The sequence below is a fragment of the Fragaria vesca genome, linkage group LG7, assembly GCF_000184155.1.
Source record: "Fragaria vesca subsp. vesca linkage group LG7, FraVesHawaii_1.0, whole genome shotgun sequence".
In the NCBI taxonomy this organism is placed as follows: Eukaryota; Viridiplantae; Streptophyta; class Magnoliopsida; order Rosales; family Rosaceae; genus Fragaria; species Fragaria vesca.
The window spans coordinates 8,305,787-8,330,496 of NC_020497.1; the positions used below are offsets into that span (position 1 = coordinate 8,305,787).

At 37.4% G+C, this 24,710-nt stretch overlaps 4 protein-coding genes across 4 annotated transcripts; 2 read left to right on the forward strand and 2 right to left on the reverse strand.

Moving 5' to 3' along the window:
• The first annotated feature begins 6,632 nt into the window (after positions 1-6,632).
• LOC101294885 lies at positions 6,633-8,934 on the forward strand. The gene is made up of 2 exons (XM_004306953.1): positions 6,633-6,887; positions 8,668-8,934. Exons 1-2 carry the CDS (start codon positions 6,645-6,647, stop codon positions 8,740-8,742), a joined length of 318 nt encoding a protein of 105 aa, XP_004307001.1. The 5' UTR covers positions 6,633-6,644; the 3' UTR covers positions 8,743-8,934.
• Positions 8,935-11,741: 2,807 nt separating this feature from the next.
• Positions 11,742-13,404, forward strand: LOC101297099 (transcription factor MYB28-like). The gene is made up of 4 exons (XM_004308471.1): positions 11,742-11,932; positions 12,429-12,678; positions 12,766-12,810; positions 12,913-13,404. The coding sequence occupies exons 1-4, from the start codon at positions 11,742-11,744 to the stop codon at positions 13,402-13,404; spliced, it is 978 nt and encodes a 325-aa protein (XP_004308519.1).
• A 720-nt stretch (positions 13,405-14,124) lies between these two features.
• LOC101297392 lies at positions 14,125-15,878 on the reverse strand. The gene is made up of 4 exons (XM_004308472.1): positions 15,531-15,878; positions 14,885-15,043; positions 14,679-14,787; positions 14,125-14,511 (listed from the first exon to the last, which is right to left on the reverse strand). Exons 1-4 carry the CDS (start codon positions 15,876-15,878, stop codon positions 14,333-14,335), a joined length of 795 nt encoding a protein of 264 aa, XP_004308520.1. The 3' UTR covers positions 14,125-14,332.
• A 2,693-nt stretch (positions 15,879-18,571) lies between these two features.
• LOC101295169 lies at positions 18,572-20,364 on the reverse strand. The gene is made up of 6 exons (XM_004306954.1): positions 20,307-20,364; positions 20,070-20,199; positions 19,796-19,959; positions 19,398-19,683; positions 19,120-19,286; positions 18,572-18,915 (listed from the first exon to the last, which is right to left on the reverse strand). The coding sequence occupies exons 1-6, from the start codon at positions 20,338-20,340 to the stop codon at positions 18,758-18,760; spliced, it is 939 nt and encodes a 312-aa protein (XP_004307002.1). The 5' UTR covers positions 20,341-20,364; the 3' UTR covers positions 18,572-18,757.
• Positions 20,365-24,710: the final 4,346 nt, after the last annotated feature.

Sequence of the window (24,710 nt, forward strand, 5' to 3'; positions counted from 1 at the left end):
AGACATTTGACAAACCATATAGATAGTTAGTGAACTATTTAACAAACCAGGTACATCAAGAGCCTCATTCAATTGAAGAATTTTGGTCTGGCAATTCAATAAATGCTTACAAAACCTGCCATTCAGATACAACATGAAATCTAGCCTAATACAGAGGGATAACAATAATTACATGAATTCAAGCCTAGTTGAAGATAAAACCATATAGGGTTTCAGAACAGATTTTGGATAAGAACATCAAGAACTAGCATGAAGTCACTAATATGTCTGCAAATGCATTGTCCTGCAAACTGGATAATCATAACTACCATCCAAGCGAAGACAACATAAATTATTGGTTCCAAACTGCAATCTTGACTATCATACCATATCATAAAAACTATTTGCTGCAACTTCGTACCATGGACCCTCACATATGAAAAGCTTAGGAGCAAATTGACCATTGAATTTTGTTGTCAGTATGATAACAAAATAGACCCTCACATATGAAATTTAGTATGATATTCAAGATAGCAAATTGAATTCGTTTTCTTCTAAAGATCTTTTAAAGTATTCATAGAAAATTAACGAAGCATCAATTCATTTCATACACATGATTTTGGTCTACAATACATACGAGAGTAACCATGAATCAGTAAACATAAGATTCTACCTAACTTGAATTAGACCTAAAACCAGTTATTATATCTTTTTTGAGAAAATGAAACAAGCTCTCAATCCGCTCATCAAATAGAGTCAACTCCCAATATGTATATTTGAACCCAATACCTCAAAACATAATCAAACACTGTAACACTTGCATAAAAAACCATTTAGATAAATCAAGAAGTAGTAATATCACTACCTAATCACCAACAAACTCCTCCAATTGCGATAGAACACTCGGTTTCTTTCCTCCAATTTCTGCAGCCAAAGAAAGTGAGTCTAGAATCAAGAAACTAAAGTGCAAGCAGACTCATTAACAGGAACAATCCAAAATCGAAAACCAAATTACAAAGAGGAAAAATTCGTAAAGCAAACAACCCAAAATCGAAAACCCTATTACCCCCAATTCGTAAACCCTAGACCTATAAACAACCCACATCGTGTGATAAAGTGAGAGAGAAAGCTAACCCAAATCGAAAGCTTACCAAATTATCACTTGGAGTTGCAACGAAATCGAAATGAAGAAAGCTAACGCAACTCGAAATCGAGACTCATCTTTCAGAGTTTAGGATAAGCGAAATACAGAGAGGGGGAGGGTGAGACTCGATTTAGCAAAGAGGGAAGTGGGTTTAGGCTGAGACTTGGTTTAGCTACTCTGAGTCTCAACTTTCTATTTTCAGTTGTAAACGGAATTAGTTTCACTACTCTTGCTGTTTTGGTATTCAGTTTTTTGCAAAGTGTTAAACGCGCGCGCTGCTCTTTTCGGCCCTCTTAGATTTTGGCGCCGTGTTAAACACGCGGCATATTTCCCTCCATATACATTAGGTCAATTTGAGAATTCAGACTACATAAAAATGTAGTCTAAGCTCGAAAAATTTAACAAGACTTTCTATGGTTTTCGACTTAAATTTTCCTATTATCAGACGACAATTAAATATCGTTTGAGTTTTTAAACTTGTAAAAAATTTGGAACACAATCAAATTCATGAGTTTTCACCCATACCAGACTACATAAGTTCATTTTTCTGTCGTTTGAGTTCATCGAAACATATCAGACGACATGCCTGAAAAATTCTGTGGTCTGAAACCTGTCGTGTGAAGCCTTTTCTGACGTAGTGAAACAACAATTAGACAACATATATTTTAACTGATCCGATTAACAGCTAACACAATCTTATCAAGGTTGGAGATATCCTTTGATTTCCTTAACAGAATCAAAGGATAAGTCTTAAACAATATATCACAAGAAAAATGCTTTTATCGAGTAGAATAAATAAAATTACACTTACTTCAATTTTACTGTAACACATCAGCAAAATATTCCACTCAATAAAGACCCTTTAGTTCTCGTATAAAATTCCTTTTTAGTAAGCAGATTTTGATCCTACGAATCTTTTAAGATAGATGAAAGGAATCATACCTTTTATTCATAGAAAATACCTTTTAGGTTGCTGCACGTTTACTGCAGCATATCAGCAAGAATCAGCTTTCCTGGTTGAACTAGGAAAGCTTCATTTCTTTATTTCTGAGTTGAATTGTATGCCATATACTTACACTAGATCGATTACTCCATCATCGTCTACCCAAACTCTTCAGCTTTACCTCTTAAGGTTTCAGGGAGGGATTAGCAAATAATTATAAGGGGGTTGTAGGTCTGGTCTTCGGCAATGAGAAATCTTCTTGAGATTGATGTACTGTATAAGCATGGGAAGCTAGCTGGCATAGGACAGGAGGACTGCTATGGTGGAGCTTTAGTTTATTGTGGTTGAAAGCTCTGTGATGATGAGTGTATTGATCTGGGTTTGGGAGATGAGGAAGGTTGCTACCAGTCTGCTTTGGGAGATGAGGAAAAGCCAAAGGACAAAAGTAACCTTCAAAAATTGCCAGCTGACTGTCTCTTTAACGTTGTTTATAACTCTGTATACCAATCTTTGGTCGAGATCAAAACATAAGTTGTCATTCTGATATTTTTGAAACATAAGATACCAAAGTTTATAAAGGACAAAAGATGAGATACCGTTGAGACGATTTTCCCTAAACTAATCTACCCAGCAGACTCAGTCCATTCCTCTTTTGTTTTATGAATCATAAACTTGGGGGAAATGTTTCCATTCTGATGTTTGAAATATGTAGAGAAAGAAGAGTCGTGAGAATAATGAGCTTTGCCGCGTTCCACTGCTCTTTCCATTTCATTTCATTTCATTTCATTTTGTGTGTACATATTAAAACAGTTTAAAACCGAGTCAAGCTTGGAGACTCATTCTAAGGTTGTTGTTATTTTATTTTTTGTTTGTTTATGGTGTGTTTGGATGTGGGTGAATTCCCTAGAATTTAATCAAAAATAAGAAATTCTCAATTTCTTAAGACTGTTTCTCCAGTTTGGATTCTTATCCCGTGGAATTAGCAATTTCCACGGGAAAATAATCTTGAAATTTGGAAGCTTAAATTCCCGACTTGAATTTTTCACAAAATAGATGTCATTTGTCAATTCCCTTTGACTGAGGTTAGTCTAAATACAAATTCTTATCGTTTTTAAACTCTATATCATGAAATCCAAACATGGAATTTAAACTCATTAAATTGTAATTCCTATGATTTTGAAATTTCTATAGAAATTGAAATTACTTTATCCAAACACAATGTTATAGATTGTCGCATAGAAGTGAGACGTAATACTAAATCAAGTGCACATGGAAGGTCTACGAAGTTCCTCATAGAATACATCGACAAAGGAATGAGAAACCTTCTCTAAATTAAGACTTACCAATTAATAACATGACTTAAAAACTAGCAAAGCCTGCTAGCTACTTTATGACAGCTAAATTAAAAACTATTTATTTTCCTTATTCTCTTGCAAATTTGTCGATTGTAATATAGAGAAATATGGGTCTCCCGCAGATGATTAAGTTAAGCTAAAAGCTTCAACAAATGTCACAAAACGTACGTGACTACAGCTCCTAGTGAACAACAGTCGAAAAATAAAAGAAAAACCTAACCTATAACGCTCAGAAAAATACGAATATTTACAGAGGTGTACTAGACACGCAGAGCGTCTAGCAAACAAAATTTGAGAAGATTTGGAGTTGATTTCATAGGGAAATAAAATACGGGAAGATACGGACAGAAGATAAAAAAATAAAAACTGATTTCAAATTAGTTGAGAATCAAGATGATGAGGCTAGCTAGGGAGGAAGTATCCACTCCTGACAATCACACAACACATTTTGCAATTTGTGACCAACTAACTGAATTGAAGATGCTCAGATTGACCTATTACTGTTTTTTGCTTTGTACGTTAGGCATTAAGTGCTCTACACCTAAGCCCTTCAAGAGACAAATTTGTTATAGTTTGCAATTTGCATATGTCCAAGAACTCCCTAATATGAATATTAGGGTCCTCATATGGTGAACCCGTATACTTGGGCAATTGTCCAAGTAACTGCACAAGGATCAAGAACGAATGATTGCCCGGTGGTGTGTAATCGATGCATGATGGAGAGTCTGTAACGGTTGGGACAAATGAATCTTTCAATGCCATCTTAGGTTTTGGCGGTTCCTCTACTTTCTCTTCCTCATTCTCGTGAATTGAATGTGTAGGTGATGATCGTATTTGCTCGTGTTCCTTCTCTTGTGAAGAAGTAGAACTTGCCGTTATGTCTTCAATTGGCAACGACGGGTTGGAAGGAATCTTTCAATCTTATTCAACTCACAAGTGCGTTCTATATATCTCTGAATCTAAAGGGGTAAGTTCTCCTTGCACAGTCCTTCGAGTATGCATTCACCTGAAAAGAGGAACAAAGAATACAAATTAAAAACTAAAGCACAACAAGAAACAAACACAAAACAAAAGAAGCTATTAGATTCAAAGGTCTTTTTCTGTCGGTGAGCTGTGGCTTGGTTGGTTAAGGTGTTTAACTGACAACTTTGAGGTCATGGGTTCAAACCTCACTGACATATGTAGGGTGTGTAAGTTATTAATAAAAAGTTTTTTTTAAAAAAAAAAAAAAAAGTACTATTAGATTCAAAGTAATCCCTGGCAACACGGCACCATAAACTTGATAGCTAAATTAAAAGCTATTTATTTTCCTTATTCTCCTGCAAATTTGTCGATTGTAATATAGAGAAATAAGGGTCTCCCGCAGAGGATTAAGTTAAGCTAAAAGCTTCAACAAATGTCACAAAACGTGACTCCAGCTCTTATTGAACAACAGTCGAAAAATAAAATTAAAACCTAACCTAGATTGCTCAGAAAAATACGAAAATTTACAGAGGTGATTTGGAGTTGATTTGATAGGGAAATAAAATACAGGAAGATACGGACAGAAGATAAGAAAACTGAAAACACACTTGACGAGAATCAAGATGATGAGACTAGCTAGCTAGGGAAGAATTATCCACCCCCGACAATCACACACAACACACTTTGTCCAATTTGTGACCAACTAACTCAATTGAACATGCTCAGATTGACTCGGTACGCTGAGCATAATCTATTAGTCTTTCTTACTTTGTACATTAGGCAGGAAGTGCTCTACATTTAAATTATTCTCAAACATTGTAACCTAAGGTACGTTTATTAGGTTAAACAAGAAGAGATCAATGAGCATGAAAAGAGTTTGAGCAATCACTAAGCATCGCAATAAACTTAGCGCCTTGCTAAACCTAGGGTTTCGTCTACTTGCTAGTGAAAACTACCGATTACTTCTCTAGACAATTTGAGGGATCCGTTATTGACCTAGGCATCAAATAATCAAAGTATTAGAACTCTAGCATGTATACTAAGTAGGCTTCCAAAGCACACATGCAAAGAATTCATCGATGAACAATCAGTAAACAAAACCTCAATGTCATTAATTGCAAAAACAAATTGAAAATCAAAGCATGTTATGAATCATGTCTAGGGTCTTCAGTAGCCCCTTGCTACTACGAATTTAGTCGCACATAATGAAAATTGAACACACAAAAGAGTTCATGGAAGAGGAAGACAACATTAATAGCCAAGATTGAAAAATCCTTGAGAAGAGATCGATCTTTTTTCGTCTGATTCTCTCGTTTCTTTTTCTTCCCCAGTTCTTCTGCCGCCCTCCTCTCTTGTGTACATATCAGATGATATTATGGTTAGAGAACTCTCAATTTTCGTCCATGGGCTTGCCGATATAGTTTGGGCCTTGAAATTGAAGTTTCGGTCCAAATTAGAAATTCGGGCAGACTGACCTCCGGCCACTAAAATGATCATAACTTCTTCTCCAAAATAGGCATTGACGATCCATAAAAAGTTCTGGAAAGTAGACTCTTGTAGTTTTTTATTGATATATAACTAATTGTCTGGATCGTTGTGAGCTGATCACAATCCTCTGTCGAAGTTAGATGATAATTTCTAGCAGATCTTCATAATTTTTTCCTTGCACGACATGAATTCTTTTTCCTTAAAGATTTCTACTCTTTTGCTTCATATTCCCTTCTTTGCTCCGGAACACCTAATAAACATAAAAATAACTAAATCAAATAGAAAATACGATAAACTAACTAACAAAGTAAAGAGGGGAATTAACCATCATATCGTCACATAATTATGCTCCTATCACTTTGTCCCCGACACGGTTTGTTTCTCTAAAAATGTGTCGAATTACACTAGAACATAAAAAGCAAGCAAGTAATCTTTACAATCATTTGTAATTCGACCTGCCTCTTAGTTATCCTCCCTTCAATGGTCCAGTGCATTCACTAATCACCTTCTACTTCAATCCCTCTCCAGGCTCTCCTTCCTTTGGTGTATGGCAAGTAGCAATGCTTCCCCTACATGCACAATGAAGTGCTGAACTTGCATATGGCAGACACCTAACCAAACGACTTCAACATTACCACCATAATCTCTCAGATTTAATTCACTAAATCCACACCACTAAAGCCCAAAGCCCACTTTAAACGGGTCAACCCGACACGGTCACTACTTTTACCCAAATCATACCCACAGAGCAGATGTCTACATATTCAGTGAGATGCAGGCGGAGGAGGACAAGGCAAATGGCGGCAACTACTACCGGACCCTCGTACCCGACTCTCACTTTATATGGGCCGGAGCCAGCGGGGCCCAGTTCACCTGGGCGGTAGTCCTGTACCGGAAAGGTTCCGGCCCCCACTCCACTTCCATGCCATTCCGGGCTTTCCTTGTCGCTTCCCTAATCGTCGGCGCCGGCGCCACCGCCGCCTTTGCTGGCATACGTGCCTCCGGTATCCACAAGGTTAGCTCCCCACTCCTTTTTCTCTCTGCTTCACGTTTTGGTATACTCAAACTGGTCGAAATTTGCCTTTACAATTTATAATAGCATTTTGACTGGAAATTGTATTGCCTTGTGAAAGAAACAAATGAAAACTAGCATATAGGTGGGAATGCTATAGGTTAAGATTCTGATGCATAGAATTCGACGTTTAAGTCCTTGTGGAACTGAAATGCCTCCACGAAACAACTTCTTCGAAGGTTAAAGCCTCACTGATATAAATGACATAAGTCTTAAACTTGAGGAACATGATAAAGAAGAACTGTCTTTGCAAGACAAATGAGAACTTAAGGGCTTCATGATTAGTACCTTTGCTTCCACAATAATCTGGAAACTTTTAGGCACGCAGTTGTTTTGATATGGGTGGCAGCCATATCTAACCTGTTTGTTAAGAGGACGTGGTGAAGTAAAAGAGAAGTGGATGGATTAGAATTGGACCATGAAGAATTATCTCTAACGTTACCGATTGTTATATGCTCTTTAGTTAATCAAATTGTCATCCTTTCCCTGTTTCCCTGATTTTCAAACCGTTTTCTTGTTTCCTTTCTTTTCTCTTTCAATGTTGTCATGGAGGATGAGGGAGCGATTCGATTTGGTAAACTCCTATCTCAGTTGGCTCGTACTTCTGGAGCTCTTAATTTGACTTTTGCTCTCCATTACTGCACTTACATTTATCTCATTATACTGGAAATTATCACATCAGTCAGTTCATCAACATCTTATTATGAATTATGCTCTTAATAGTGGATACCAACTATGCTACAGTTGATATACTGTGCCTTTAGTTTCTATTATGTTTTCCAATTACTACAGTTATCTGAAATTATTATGTTTTAGCTTTCGTTGGCAGAATCTATGGATGGATCCTATAATTTACACTTCTCTCAGCTCATTGACTAATTTGGACCATAGAAGTTTAAGTCCTCACTATCAAAATCCTTTATATTTCGTCCGATCCTAAGATACTGGTGTGGCTACTAAGAGTGGAATTATTTGTGAGGTTTGAGAGACTATTCAATCCTTGATTTATTTCTACCTGCATCTTGTTGTATCTTTTACAAATACACAAACAGCGATTTAATCATTTTGGTATGCTAAATTAACTGTGTTAATGAGTAACTATATTTTAGTAAGGACCTTTCCGAAATCGACAAGTTCATGCTTACTGTCTTCTTTCTTTTTCGGCCAATCATGCTTACTGTCTAGACAATAGGAATTTTGACCTTGTTGTTACATCCAGTAGCCAAGGAAGTTAGAATAATTGTAGTCCATGTCGAATTTATTTAATTTACAAAAGATTCAGTGTGTCATTGCTCTGGTAATGGTGCTTTTGGATTTTGTAGCTTTTGTTGGTATCCTTTTTAGCTGTGATTCAGGACCTTCAGGACCTTCACTTAGATTTTTCTCATCGAAAAAAGAAAAGAAAAAGAACTGCTAAATCTTCTGCCTAGTTTAAACTATCTCCTCTCAGTTCTTAATTGGATTACATTTTAATGTAAATTCTAAATACAAACTCAGACCTGAACATGAAAGGATGTCTGTTTCATAAGTGAAGCATTAATAGACTTCTTCGAAGATCTGTTTCAGTTTTAGCGGGGTTAAAAATGAAAATGCAGACTGAAAAATATCCACATTCACTTTGTTGATGTGTTCATCTTATCTGACCAACTATTTGAGCAGGACAACAGTTAAAATGATTATCTTCTTCGTTGCCACTGATCGGCTGTCCATTTCTTTTTAACAGGTGGAGGACCTAATTCGGTTGGGTGCAAACATAAGAACTGGCCTCGGTGTGCAACGGAGGGCAAGGGATGAATAAAACTGTTATTTTTTGGTGTAGAATCTTTAGGATTCGGATTCTATTTTACAAAACCAACTGTTGGGGTGGACTTTCATCTAGATTTTGTTTTTGCTTTTGTCACTCGATTAATCCCATCAAACCATCCATTATGACTTCACTGTTTATAATCTGCAATGTCATGGCAGTCATGCACAAGGGAACTTCCCATGGATCCTAAACTCCTAACATATCAAAACAACGATATATCAAAAAACACAATTTAGATATATCGGTAATGAAACACATATGTTGGAGATTGAAATATATATTTTTTAAAGAAAAAATATACAGTATCTCTATTATGCCAACAAATCTTCACTCTTCAGAGCAATTGCACCGGCTGCCTGATTGGATGACCAATCAATGAAAATGAAGAAAAGAAAGAACGCAGCGGTATAGAATCAATGACTGAAAATTGGCAACTCTATTGTCCGACCGATTATGTGGCTCCCGTACTCACCTGGGCTTCTACCCAAAGTTAGGATTGATTGTTATAAATCTAACCGTCATTATTCAAATGAGATTCTAATTTTAAAAACCATATAATATATTGGTATTAGAGTTGTATTTTATTGGTACATTGGTGCATTATAAAACTGAATGTAATTACTAATATCTGATGAATAGTATGACATGTAACAATTTTGTTGATAAATTAGCAATTGCCCTCAGTTCATGGGTGCAACTGCTCTCATATTTAGACTTCGATTGGGCATTGGACCTTTATATAGTCCGTCTTGTACGACAAACGTTAGTGCAATTTTGGTAAACTAAAATATTTACGTTGGGCGTTGGACCTTTATATAGTCCGTCAGTTCATGGGTTTGGATGCATACTTTTTAATAGCCTCCAATAACTCAAACGTTTATGGTATCAAGAAAACTCAAATATTTACGGCTATGGTATCAAATTATACACTTCACTGATAAAGAACTGCATCATGTTATAAGATTACCTACAATTATAGTACAATCAAGTATGCAAGTATCAATTTAACTTTGTGTGTGTTATATAGTGAATTTCAATCCCAACATAATAATCTTGTCGCTTCACATTGCAACACACATTTTGAACATGCTCGTATATGGTCTCACAAAAAATGTGAACAGTCATACATACCTTAGATCCTCTCTTTCAGCATGATCTCTGTGCTATGAGGCATATATAAGTCATGAACATTTCTTATTATCTTAACTAATATTATTTCGATGAACATAAAAGTAAAAAAAGAAAAAAGAAAAAAAATGAATATACCGTAAAAAGACACATCCAACTTTGCTCAGTACATTTTGGTCTAATGACATCAGTCTTCTCTCTATATGTGAGAGATTGTGAGTTCGACTCACGTTAGATTTGTTGTATCACTTGAGTTGTTTGTATGATAAAAATAAAATAAAAAAAATAAAAAAATAAAAAAAAGACGCATCCAATTTTAAGTTTTGATTGAAATGAGTCATTTCAATTCATTTGAACTTTGAAGAATGAAATTTCAGAGTCGGGAAATAACGTGTTGTTACTTGCAACTCTTCCATCAGTACACACTAGTGGTCAACACTTTGACAGCCTCTCTACAACTATAGAGAGTTAATGTACCACTACAACAGTATGTCGATATTGCAAAAGTGACATCCTGATCTTAGAGGATCAACTGAGAATTTTCTTTTTACTTCAAAGTATCTGATCATATCACATTTCCAAGAAAAACTTGCTCAGACTCACAGATTGCATTAGTTATATGGAAACACATGAGTTATAAATTATATGATTTATGATTTATATCAAATAGGACAAATAATACTAAAATTCCAGAGCCTGGGATATAGGGAAAGACTAAGCTTGCTCAGCCACGCATGGATTACCACTACTGCACTATATATAATATATAAGCTGGTTCTGGCTCTAGTCATGAAATCTACAATCTTCTGAATGGGTTTTATAAGTGACAAATTGTTGACAGCGTACCTTTTCTGGACGTTACTAACTGTTAAGGAAGGCAACCAGACATAGCCACAACAGAGACATCATACCTTTCTGCACATTAATTATCATTTGGTTTTCAGCGGAAACAACAGGTTCATCGTCCTAAGTCCTAACCTGATATCCTACGTGAAACTCGTTCATCAGTCTCTTGATAGCAGCAACAATATCATTGCCACACTTGTTCCATGCTCGCTAAAGATAAAATTTTCACAGCTAGAATCATCAATTTCCCCAATAAATTCAAGACTTCCATTATTAAATCCATCCATTTGATGAAAATTCTTCATTCGAGAGGGAAAAAATTTAAAAAGAACAACCACAATATATATAGTTCTTGCATGGTCCAATCCCAAAAACCGAAACAAACAATAGGTATTCGAAACCTTTCACAAGTCAAAACTACATATATGAATGAGAGAGAGATATGGGGGTACCTGAGGATATAGCTAGGGAAGATGGAAAGTATTTGATCAATCAATGCAATACGAGAACAAGGAGCAGAGAAGCTAGAAAAAAAAAAAAAACAAATTGGTGAACCTGAGAACAGGGATGAGGACTGTGGTAGCCATATATATGTCCTCCGAGCTCCGATCAACTTCCACGTCGTTCTGATTCTCTATTTGTGCTGAGATCATGGCCCGTGGTAGTTCTCCGATGAACTCTCCCCCATAATTTTCTACGTGTTCAGTTAGTAAAATACTATCTTATCCTTTACACATCCGCTATGGAGTAAGTAGGATTTTGAACAAGCATGGGCAATACGGGTCATTGGCTCAATGCATAGTCCCAAACAGAGAAAAACAAGGAATGTGGGCTATATCGTGGGAGAGGAGGGTGCAAGTAACCGCCTCTTAACCGTCACTGACAAACAAACTTAACAGAGAAACACTTGCACAAACTCGGACAATTTCCAAAAAGCTTCGACAACCAAAACGACATTGAAAGGAGAAAAACCGGAGTGTTGCTTCTGAGTCCAAGAGCGACTGAGAAAACTTGAAATGGAAGGCAAAAGGGATGAAGGTATAAGAAAAGGACCATGGAAAGCGGAGGAAGATGAAGTGCTTCTCAACCATGTCAAGAAATGTGGTCCGAGGGACTGGAGCTCCATTCGATCCAAAGGCCTCTTGCAGCGTACCGGAAAGTCTTGCCGTCTCCGTTGGGTTAATAAGCTTCGACCCAATTTGAAGAAGTAATAACCCCATTTCCCTCCATTTCACTCTGGTTCTTGTGCTTGTAGTTCTCGACAATTTTTCTCGTATTGTATTAGTGATGTGTTTTGTTGTTGTGCATTCGTGCATGTTAAAAACTTTTGTTGAACTTGAAGAAGCAAGAAGTACTAGCATGTCTCACTATATGAGAATTAGATCACATATAGACTAACAGTCGGGTTTTTGGGTTTTGTTGCTTATTAGCTAGGGCAAATTCTCTAACGTACATCTAGTGAAATTTTTTGTTTTGTTGCTTACTCCATTTGATTCAGTCTTCGAGAAGCTTATGCTTAAATTGAAGAACAGCCTCATTTTCTATTATTTATTACTATCCTTTTGGTTGTTCCTTGCACTTTGTTTTCACATACATGATGCATATTTTCCGAGAGATTTTTTTCATAGAGATTAAGAATTTGGTGGTTTTGTTGATAATTGTAGTTGGAGTTGATCTCTGTTTGTTTCTTTGTTTTCAATTAGTGGGTGCAAATTTTCACTAGAGGAGGAGAGGGTGGTGATAGAGTTGCAAGCACAATTTGGGAACAAATGGGCAAAAATTGCAACCCATTTGGCTGGAAGAACTGACAATGATGTCAAGAACTTTTGGAGTAGCAGGCAGAAGAGACTGGCTAGGATTCTGCAGACATCAACAGCAGCAATCACACCCTCCAAATCACACAAAAACAGAAGGGAAATTCCTGTTTATCATGATGAGGTTCCCACCTTGGAGGTAAATCAAACTAATACTACTCCTTAATTACTACTTCATGCTTGGTTCGAATCAGATTCTCATTTGATGTTATTTTTCGACATCTAGGAGCCGGAGTATAGAGAGAATCCAAAGCACTTCTTTTTCAAAGAGGTATGTTTTTGACCTAAGAGAAGTGATTAGGAATCGAATGCAGTCATGTTAACTGCAACTTTTTGTTATGTTCTAGTGTGACCTCTTTCCTTTCGTCTTTAGATTCCAAAATTCAGTTGTTCATCAGAGGGAGAGTCATCATCGCAGGCTGCATCATGCTCATCACCATGCATTGGAAACTCCGATGCGCTCCAAATGGTGCCAGTCCCTGATCTTCTTGACTCCAAGTTTCTTGGTTTTGAAGCAGACCCTGTTCAGCAGGAGCCCGCACTACCTGAGAAGAATCTATGGATCGAGTCCCAACCTCTAATCCCGTTCCTGGAGAACCAACAACCCCAAACAGACCTTGAATTCTCATCAGACCAAGAACTCCTGAAACTGGACTTCGACATGCTCACAACTCTGGATGCTGAACTTGGCAAACAACTCGACATCGGACCACCATTTCTTGAGCCAGTAGGAAGCTGTGGAAATGTTGAAGGGGAAATGATTGACGACCCAATAACCCCGGACTGCGTCTTCGATGACTTTCCAGCAGACATGTTTGATCAAATCGAGCTGCTGCCGAATGGTTCAAATCCATCTCATGATTGATTGCCAATAACTTTCTAACATCTAGTGTGCATGTGGAAATTGGAGACTAACATAGTACTGGTTTCTGTAGCTTATATATCTACAAGACTCTACTGGCATTGTAGTTCTTGTTACTGCCATTTTCTGTAATAGACTACTGAATTATCATATTGTAGTTAACCTAGCTGCCTCTGGTTTGTTGCCCTAACATCCATGTAAACAGATCGTTTTCATGAGAAGATTTGAAGATGAGAGGTATGGTGAGTTGCACTTGAAGAGATTAAAACTTTGTTTTCAAGCTGCTGAAGAAATAATTTGCATTGCAGATTTTCTCTTGAAACCTTATGCTTCCATGTGTTTAATTCATCTATTCATATCGTTTTCTGGAAATATTGAGTCCTCAGATTCACAAAAGACTAGGAAAAGCTTCGAGCAATTAAATCACTAATGCTCCAAAGTAACCATCAGAAAATTAGAAAAGTAAAAAACAGAACAGAACTCTGCATTTTTCAAGTTCTAGTTTACACAGCCCAACATAATCTCATTTTTTATATATTTTAAATCAACAATAGCACAGGGGTTTAACTCACAATCATATTCTCTGATTTTGTGGATATATTGATACTTCACACTAATGCAAGCACTTCTTTTGGTGTTTCATTCTTTTCAATTCTTAGTCATTTTCAGCAGCAGGACATGATCATTTTGATAAAGAGAATGGGATTAAAAAAAAAAGGCTCTGACATAGAAACTAGCTTTTGTTTCATTTCTTTGTAATCTTACCTTCATGGGCTAGAGCCATACATGAAAATTCCAATTAATAAGAAAGACAAAGAAAAGCTACTGTCTGATACATTTGTACCCAGTGAGTGATAAATAGTCTGAGCGGGACTTTTCACTTAAATTTGCAGTAAAACACTCCAAGAGAGAAGGTTACTGTACACTGCTCTTACAATGAAAGAGAGTAACTGAGACCGGTCTGACCAATATTTGTCAATACCTCAAACTTTCCAGCAGTCGGTGACTGGTCATTGATGGGCCTTCGTAGTTTTGAATACGCACAGTACTCTGCTTCATATACTGTGGCTCCCTCCAGGAACGCAGTAATCGAGGTTCCGACTCCTTCACCTGCGCAGGGACAAGGCATTTTCATTAAAACATAGCCTTTCTTCACCTTGAAAGTTGTTCTTGGGGAGTAGGGATTAGAGGAGGAAATCATCGGTTGAACTTACAACCAAAATGATTTCATAACCTTAAAGCAGAAATTAAAGCTCAATACCAAATATGAAACCTACCGTGAGTGACAAGGAGCAAATTTTCAGTAGGATATTTATCTGCAAGGGCCTGAACAACATTCGCATACCTTGACCTTGCATCCATCACACTCTCTCCCCACTGGGGCAACTGGATTTAAACACAGGAACACAATTTGTTAGCCAAAAATAATAATCATTTGTAGAAATCTGTACACTATACATACACCAAGACATTTCCCAACTACCTCTTTGTAGACTCTTTCCACGGTGCGATCCACCATACCTTCTGGGAACTTGGCTTCAAGTTCTGGGATGTTGAAACCCCAATTCCCATCTTTTGGAGCTACATCACCTCGAATGGCCTCTTTATTTAGCATCTCACACAAGCCATATTCAATTGACACCTGCAAAATTGCCCAACAAAATTGAATCCCACATGTATCACTCCTATACATATATTCTAATCAATACAATCTCGATACATACAATTTCTAATATCTCATGAATAACTTCTCAACAATACATCTCCTATTCTCCCCTAAATTACTTCCAAAATTCAAATTCACCCTACAAAATTGTAACCAAATGTCGAATAATCTCTAAAATTTCCATAGCTTCAGGCATTCCTTATCTTTACTCATGTTTGATGCACCTCAAAATTTCAAATGAAGTTGGAATTCAGACCAATATACTTTTCTTTCCTGAGTACAAGTTTTTCATCAATTTCATTCTTGAGCAATAGTTCAGCAAATGACAAAAATGGGTATAAGCAGACAACAAAAGAAACCAAACACACAGAACGAGGCCAAACAAGCAATCAAACATTTTGTTTGCAACAACCTCCGAAATCAAACGGAAGAACATAAGCAGTTATGAAATGTGGGGGCCCACCTTTAGCTTGGAGGGATCAACAGGGAGGGGTTGACCGTATTTTCCCAACGACGGCGTCTCGATAGCGGCGAGCGCGGTGACGACCTGGACGGCGGTCTCGACGCAGCGGATGAAGGGAGAAACGAAGACACGGTGAACGGGGAAGCCGAGATCGGACCGGAGCTTGGCGCCGGTGCAGAAGGCGCGGACGCGGCCCTCCTCGACGAGAGGTGGGTCCCAGGGACGAGCGGCGTTTTTGATCCAGCGGGGCTCGAAGTTGTCGATGCGGTCGCCGTGGCGCATGACGACGACGTTTTGGTGGTGGTGGGTGGAGGAGTGGTTGGGTTCGGTGCGGATGAGCTGGGCCATTGGGGAGAGGAAATGTGATGAGCAGAGGAGGAGGGTTTTGGTTTTGGTTGTTTGAATTGTTGAGGGTAGGCGAGAGGGAAGAAGGGACAGCATGAAATCTTCTGCTTTGAATCTTATAGAGCTTCTTCTATAATATTCTGTTTTCTTCTTCTTTCTCTTTCTTTTTTTCCTTCTTTCTTTATTTGTTTTTTGTTTGTTGAGAACGACAACTACCTAATTTACCAAAACTAGATCAAAGAGCTGTAAACTTGTAGAACAAAAGAGGCTATTGCTATAAACTTGGGGTGTGCCAAAATGATTGGCACAGTTTGCTTCTTGTTTCTAAGATGAAATGAAGAGTAAATTGTATTAACTTTTCACCTCTTCTGGATTTGGGTTTTTCTATTTTGCATTTCCAACTTAAATATAATTTGAATGAAAAAGAAAAACCAAAGAGTATAGAACTATAGATGGGGGCAGCTAATACCGCTATACTTTTCTAGTCGTCATAGTCCATGCGAGGGTTGACGAATCAATGTGGATTTGGTAGGTTTACCTACCTGACTTGGACATATGAACCTTCCTCTTCTTTCATTTGGTCTTAGCTAGTCTTTTATTTTTCTGTAATTGATAGGAGTAGTAGACCTATATGAAGAAGACTTGACCTATCCATAATGAAACTAGGAGGAAATTTACCCAACAGAAATTCTTCGTCAGAAAGTTCACACTGGTCCAATTTCCCAATCCAAGGGTGCCAATTTCAGTGCTTATCCTACGTACACACAAAATTATATAGTTGTAGAAGTACACTATACGATACGATGCAAATGCAATATTATAGAAGGAAAATACAAACATCTAACTGATCTAAGTATAGCAATACCAATTGACGTATCGATAAGAGAACAATATCAGCTGAAGATTACCACTTTCTGATGGAGCATCTAAAGAAGGATAGTAAGCAATAGTTGATAGCTTTGAAAATCAGTTCAAGTGTTTTACCCTTTTATTATACATATTATGATCGTCAGAAGCTTAAGCTGTGCCCGCATGCACCCCCGGCCCTCATCGACAGCCCTACCCACTTAGACACACTAATGGTGGGTGATCGAAGCTTTCAGATCCAAACCTCTAACTTACGAGGCTCTGACACACAGTTAGACAATCATTATTATGCCCGAAAGAATAACTAAGCCGATTAAACAATGAGCGAGTCTACGTTAAGCTAAAACGTACGTATACATGTCGAATTAAACTTCATTTCTTAGAATTAAACTTGCGAAGTAACCGATAAAATTCAGATAATATGATTTAGATTAAATTCAGTATGCAACCTTGAACTTTGGGTCATCTTTCACTTGTGTCCCTGATCATTTATTTTTAATCACGTGTACCTTTGTACTTTCAAAATTCATTAACGCTGGACAAAATTTCAAATCATCTCCGAACATGATGTAAGCATTCGATATGGAAGGGACAAAAAGGGCTCACTTTTCAGATCTAACACCAAATGGAGAGTAAAAACGTCATTTAAGTTATTTTCTTTCTTTTTTTCTACCTTTTTTTCTTTTTCTTCTCCTCTCTCTTATCATTTCCTCTCTCCCACCCACCACCACCATGAACACTATTGGATCCCTCAAGTGCTTGATTTTGCAGATTGGGGGAAGTTAAAATTTGGGAAGAGAGAGAGAGAAGAAAAAGAAAAAAAAAAACAGAAAAAAGAAAAGAAGGATATAAGGAAACAAATTTAAAATAAAAAGTGAAAAAAGAAATAGAAAATGTCTTACTCGAAAATGACGTTTAGTATAGTAGAATAATTTTGGGGATAAAATTATATGATGAGTAGAATAATTTCAGGTAGGTACCTTAAAAATTCTGCAATTTAGTACAGTAGAATAATCTTGGCATGGGGATTTTATTACAATTCTGTAGTTGGAATTGGAACCATTCATACATATACTAGATAAACTTCTCCAACATGAAAAATGCTAGAGAGCACAAAGTTTTATACCAAAAAACGCATACCAAATGATATGGAATTTGACATGGAGTTCTTTTATTTCATTAATTTCCACCATGTATTTACATCAAATTAAATAAAAGATATTGATTATGAAAACATAAAATTTTAATCAAAATGCCTCCCTCTCATCTTCCATTTTAGATGCTTACAGTCTCGTTTCCAATTATGTATTCTTTTACAAAGACACCATTGATGCATAATGAAGTATCACCGGCCTAAAGTTCTCCCTTAGCAGAAGATCTTAAATTATAACCAAAACAAATATATTAGATTTTAGTACCAAATCATAATATCACCCTTGCCTTCGAATTCCTTGCTCTTTCTCTATCTGGCTTCTAGATGATGATCAAACTCATCAATATAAATCACTCAGATCTTGATGTGAAACTTATCCAAATATCAAAACACTTAGGTTAGAAAATCTAAACAAAGATCAAGCCAACAAGATGGCTGACTTCATGTAGGAGAGCGACGGCATCTTCATCCTTAATATGAGTTTTAGGGTTTGCATGTATTATTTCATGCCTTATTTTAATTCTTTCAAAATTTAATTGTAGGAGAATAGAACATATTAATTTAGTTTTGTATATATTAGAAATCAACACTTAATGACGTGGCATATAAACTAATGATATGGCAAATGCCACATCATTTGGTATTCTAATTTGGTATAAATTTTTGGTGTCTCTAGCATCACTCCTCCAACATACATGAGAAAGCATGCTGTTTGTTATTCAATTGAAACTTGAAAAGCAAGTGCTGATGAACTTAATTTCAATAATACGGCAGACTTCTACAATCTGATTACTGCTTGCATATTCATATGGCTTCCAATACAATTCAGATATTGAACCTTTTTGGTTATTGAGGTTCTCTCTCATGTGTAAACCTTAATCACAGAGATGGCGAGGAATTCAATTTCAGCAATCAACATATCATCCTTAATGAACCCATTAGAGTCATCATGGAGTTTTTCCAACGTCAGAAAGATTGGATAACCCCAAAAGCTGTTTGAGGAAGAAAACCAGTGACTACCTGAAAGAGAAAATTAAATTTCAGAGAACCATATAAAACATAAAACATGACAGTACGTAATTATTAAGTTCATATAGAAATCAGTATTGCAATCTGATATATGTGAGCAAAAGAATGAACCTTGCTCAACTTAATCCAAGTGAAGCCAATTTGACGGGTAAATAAAGATTACAGAATATGCAAAAAATGAGGTGAAGTATGTACCTGTGCTTTGTTCATGTTTACCACTAACTTGATCCAATATCCGGAGCTTGTATTTTACATATATTGCTCTATTAGGTGGAAGGCTCTTGTAGTCATCCAATTGTAAGTATAAAGATAATGCTTTGCCTTTCTGAGCAGTGTTCCCTTTCGGAAAAACCCTTAGCTTCCTATTTAGTTTGAACACAAAGTAATTTGATTATATAGGATCAAATTACACAAAGCATATATTCAGAAGCATGCTTGCAGAGAGAAGTGCAAAAGATGGAACAAGTGCATACCAATTTCGTTCTCCAACTGTGAACGCTTTGGAGTCGTAAGAGGACTGAGTTTTTGCTGAGAAATTTTCCATCTCATAGCGGAAAGTACCATCACTAGGTTCCTTAACCATGGCAAGAGATTCCCATTCGCTATTGCGACTATAAACAAAAACCTCTGCCCCAAACTCGCAGCAGTCATCAACAAGATATCCATTGGAAGAATTTTTGAAAGCTTCAAGGGTAATTAACTTTGCAAATCCCCACGCAGACTTTTCCTTGTGAAACCTTTTCATATCTCCATCAGCATCTGCGCAATTAGGAAGTTGAGTACATACATTTTGGTTGAAATTTTTGATCACTATGCACTGCCTCACATTCATATATGTAAATTGTAAGCTTAAGCAGATCGAATTGTTCACCTTGGACAGTTAAATACTTCTTCTGTAAATGATCGAGCACAAACAATTTATAGTCAGCATAAACCTCCCACCCCTCGGGATAACTATCTGTTTCCGCTATGGCCAAGTAGAGGGAGATGTAGCCAATCCCTGCTTCTGTTTCATTTGGGTGAAGAGACAACCTCCTGCAACATATATATACTTAGTTACTTACGAGTAGGAGAAAATTTCTTACATAAGATGCAAAAGGATAGAATCATATATAGATTAATAGATAGATATAATTGAAACGCACCATTTGTGGCCTCCGGCTTCAAAAACACCGGAATCATACTTTTCAGCTTCTGTCTTTGGTAATAAGGAGTAGCCTTGTATTTTCAAAGAAAAATGAGCTGGTGGAAGGTCTCTTTTGGATCTTGTAGTCCCTGCAATATATCACTTGTTACTAAGGGATGCTAAAAGATAGAAAAGATGCTCACTATAATTGAAATAAGGAAACTATATGTGAGGGTGAGGAACTAACAAAACATACCAATATGCCAGTTCTCAATTGCAGAAAGAGGCATGTTTCCAGATACTAGCTAGCTGATGGATTAGGACAGGGCCAAGGCAAACCTATATATAGGAGGCAAATGCCAAAACTAGTTGAATACTATCTATTATTGACATGACAATAAGGCAATTAACAAGGACTGCAAAAGAAATTATTTAAGGCTGACTTCAAAAAATAATATCATCTAAGGTTTGAAGAGTGGTTAATTAGCTGACCAATAAAAGCATGTTCAAACACTTTGAGATAAACTCAATGGTGTAATTAAAGATTGAAATATTATTATGGGATTATCAATCTTAACAACCAAATATATAAATTTCTTTCAAAACTTCGTTGTAAAGAACATCGTGAACTCGATCAGACCATCAAACAATTATAGAACTTTCTCTTTAAAAAAAAATAATGGAAATTCCCTTGCAGCATAAGTAAAGGACTAAATGAAATAAATTATATAGCTAATTCCCAGTTCCCACCTTTGGTGGATCAAGTTAATTAGCCATATGGCATGTCTGGTGGCCGGAGTGCTTCATATGCGCAAGAGTATCTGGGAATGGATGCTCTAGATGATTAGTCAAGTCAAGTAAGTTAATCAATTTAATTGGAAACTCAAACTGAACCAAGCACGATGCTCAAACCTAAAAGAAACTTAATTAATTAGAAGTCAAAACTCAAATTAATCCGTAATTATAAAACATATAAGACTTGATTAATCACCAAAAGAACAAGTGGAGTACGTGGGGGGTGCTTACGATTTGAAGCCAAATTGTCCAACATGATTGGATAAGGATGCACGCTTGGCTAATTTTAGCCTCGGTTATCCTTGACTTTAAATCCTAAGGCCAAAATCATGACACCTAAGCAATCACCCACTAAATCTTATTAAATGATGCAAACGTCGTTTGCTAAAAGAATAGAGACGTTAATACGACTGAGTTCTCTCTTCCAACTTCACTGGTCTCCGCACCTTTTTTCGTATCTTCCTTCTTGTCGTTTGAGAAATTTTATTCACACTGGTAAATACGATACACATTTCTTACATATAATTTTTTTTTTTTGAATCATAGACAATTTTGTCATTCGTACTTATATAAGTAGAGGTTACATTATGATTCGATCCACCGATTTGCGTCCAGAGGACGAATAAGATCATTGAAGCACATATGGGTAGTACCCTCATTACACTTTCCGCTCATAAGTGAGCCTACAATCTAATAGAGAAAGATCATAGGCAATAAGTCTAAACAATAGAAAGGAAATAACATAAATGTTTTGGAAAACAAATCTTGATAAATCGAACCTCCCAGATCCCAAATGCAGAACCCTAGCAGACCATAATTTATTTGTTCAGCCCGTAAGAAAGCCCAATTCAAATTCAGAGCTCCAAGATGAGCCCACATAGGTTTCAAGCCTTTCATTGGGCCCCCGTTAGATCTTACTCTAGGTACCCAGATTGGGCTGGGCCTCAAACCAAGCATGGGCTTTGAGAAAGCTCGGCCTGACTTGTACTACCGTTCTGTTCCATCTCGAGCTTGCGCCTTGGCCATCACCGTCGTTGTCTTCGCACCGATCAAACTCTACACTTCAAAGCATAAGAACGATAAAAGCCTTGTAGATCTCCTCTGGGTACCGAAAGCATGTCTCCATTTAGGGCTACTGTCAGATCGAAAACGATTCTTCTCGCTCCCGAAAAATCACCAACGTGATAGATGATATCACACGGCATGCTTCGCTGACAAAAAAACTTCGATCACGAAGAAACACTGATCGTCAAGAGGTTTGAGTCTGCCTCTTCTTGGTCTAATTCTTATCCTTGAGTTCCACACCCTAATCGTCTCTGTTTTCCCCCGGATCGTTGTGGTGATAAGATCTGACATACGAAGCCACCACATGATGGCTGTGGTGTGGGTGGAGGTCTAGGTCCAAACCTCAAGTAGGGTTGAGATTGATGCTCATCTCCATGATTGAATCACCTCACAGAGACGGCTGGGTTTTGGGAGCCACGCTGACATAGCTATAGCAACCTAGAGCATGATGCAGAAGCGATGGTGCTGAAGAGATTCAAACTTGATGGCGACACCGAGGTGCAGCTGCCTTTGGGTTTTGTAATGACCTAGTCTTAAACTAAATTTCATTAGGGAAATTGTTTTCCTTATTTTAATGGTTTTCATGCTCTGATTGTTTTATTTGTTTAAAAAAAATAAAAATCCCTGGACTGATTTTTCAAATTCATCCACCATTTTAGTCATACCCTAAGGTTAGGGTGTGACAGAATGATATTAGAGCTACAGGTTAACACCTCGGACCATTAAGTGTTTGTTCTTACCTTTTTGGTTGTTGTTGGTTGTGTTATACCTTGGTTGTTTTGCTTGAGTGAGATATTGTTGCTGAGTGATTAATTATGGTTGTGTAATGTGATGATTGCCTTGGTTGCCTGAAAGTTTTAGTTGTCTGCTTGTTTGAACTATTCGTAATCAGTTGGTATAAACTGTTGTGTGTTATGTATCCTCTTTAGAGGATTGATTGGGTGAACTTTAAATTGAAATGCTTTGTCTTTCGTATAATTATTAGTGAATCAAGGGTCTCTTCCACTGGCCATGTGGAAGAAAGAAGGGTAGACTTACTTAGGACATATAGAGATATGTCTTGAGCTTAATTGATGAAATTGATAGCAAGCTCCCCGCTGATCGTGAATCACCAGCAATGGTGGCCTTATGCGATTTCATGCATGTAGAAGTACCAGCATTTTAGGGAGATTACGACTTTGAGGTTTTATCGATTTGATGAGGTGGACAACGACAGATACAGTCATCAACCACGCATAACAATTGCATGTCGAGCTGTGCGTGCATGGGAAATGCGATATTGAGTTAGCTTTGGTCAACTTACAATAATTACAAGTTAAGAGGTCTACAGGTATACAGAAAGTTGTTGCGATTCTACGATCAACTATGTGGTTCTAAAGTGCAGCAAGAGTAATCGTGGGTGAAGATGATCGGTGCTTAACTTCTTCAAGAGGAAGGTCTAACGGGCTAGAGTATAAGCTCAACTAGAGGGCTGCTATACTAAGGATGTTTACTGTAATTTCTTCATATGAGCATAGAAGATAAGTTCTTCCGTGAATTTCATCGCTCTTGTTTTGTGGTATACTTTAGTGGACATCGTTGTTGTTTTAGGGTGCGCTTATGTGGAACCATAATGTCTCGCAATCTGCATAATGACTGCTGGAATGGAAGCGTAGTGAATTTGGGAGCATCATGTCTCACTTTTCGACAGGAGGAAGTCGAACAAAAGAGTCCAGCTGAAGTACAACAACTCTTCTGATGATAATTAAGTTAAAGTGGGAACAGATCATTGTCAGCTTCATTGCTAGATCACCTTGATCAGTTTAGGGACATGATTCCATTTGGGAACCACAGATTGCTTAACAAGCTCTACGCTTTTATTGTGCGGTTCGCGTGATCACTCGACATAGTTGTCCACGTATGATGGTTTGGGACAATTGTCTACTTCCCTATTTCAGTATCCATGTTTCTAATCATATTTGCAGATTTTATTTCTCTCCATGGACCATGGGCAGAGATCAGAATGAGCTTGATGGATTGGTTCTACCTCGGCTCTACAAGGGTTACTTACCCCAAGAGTCTGCTTTGAAGCAAGGTTACGTTCAGCTGTGATATCATTACTTTCTACTCACAAACGGAAGAGCAACTTGAAGGAACGACTTACACTTAGAATATATGATTCATGCCTACACATTCGACTTTAAGGCTAGCTGAGAGGATTATCTACTACTGGCAGTATTTGCGTGCAGTGATGACTATCAGTCTAATGTTTATCCCTTATGGAGCTTCGTGTCGTCTAACTTGTGGTTCGTCATTCTACTAGCAAGTGAATGTGTCTTCCTTAATTTTTGGGAGGCTTGCTCGCAATGGATCGAGAGTTATCTGCTGCATTTTATGCAGTCGTTTGAGGTCCTACTATAAATCGTTGGAGTAGCACCAAGCACTTCTTCTGCGATTTGTTACAGTTCTTATGTCTTCTGTTTATTCAGAGAGACATATCAGTCCATCATGTTTGTTGAGCTGGGAGTACATCTGTAACGATATCAATGCGATAAAATCTGCATGCGAGGGACTAGCACATGTTACGAACGCTATGCACCAGGCATCACGAGGAGTGATCATTCCTTTGCTCTACGTCTTATTGGAATCTGGATCCTCCTCACGAGAAGGTCCTCATATTTCCTCATGAATCAATCTCAGCTTTTTATTTTCAACCAATGGCTGAGATCTTTCTAGTTAAAAATAAACCTTATTTCACATCTACCTAATTTACCTCTCCCTCTTCTCCTCAAAATATCGAACCACAGCTCTCTCTCTCTCT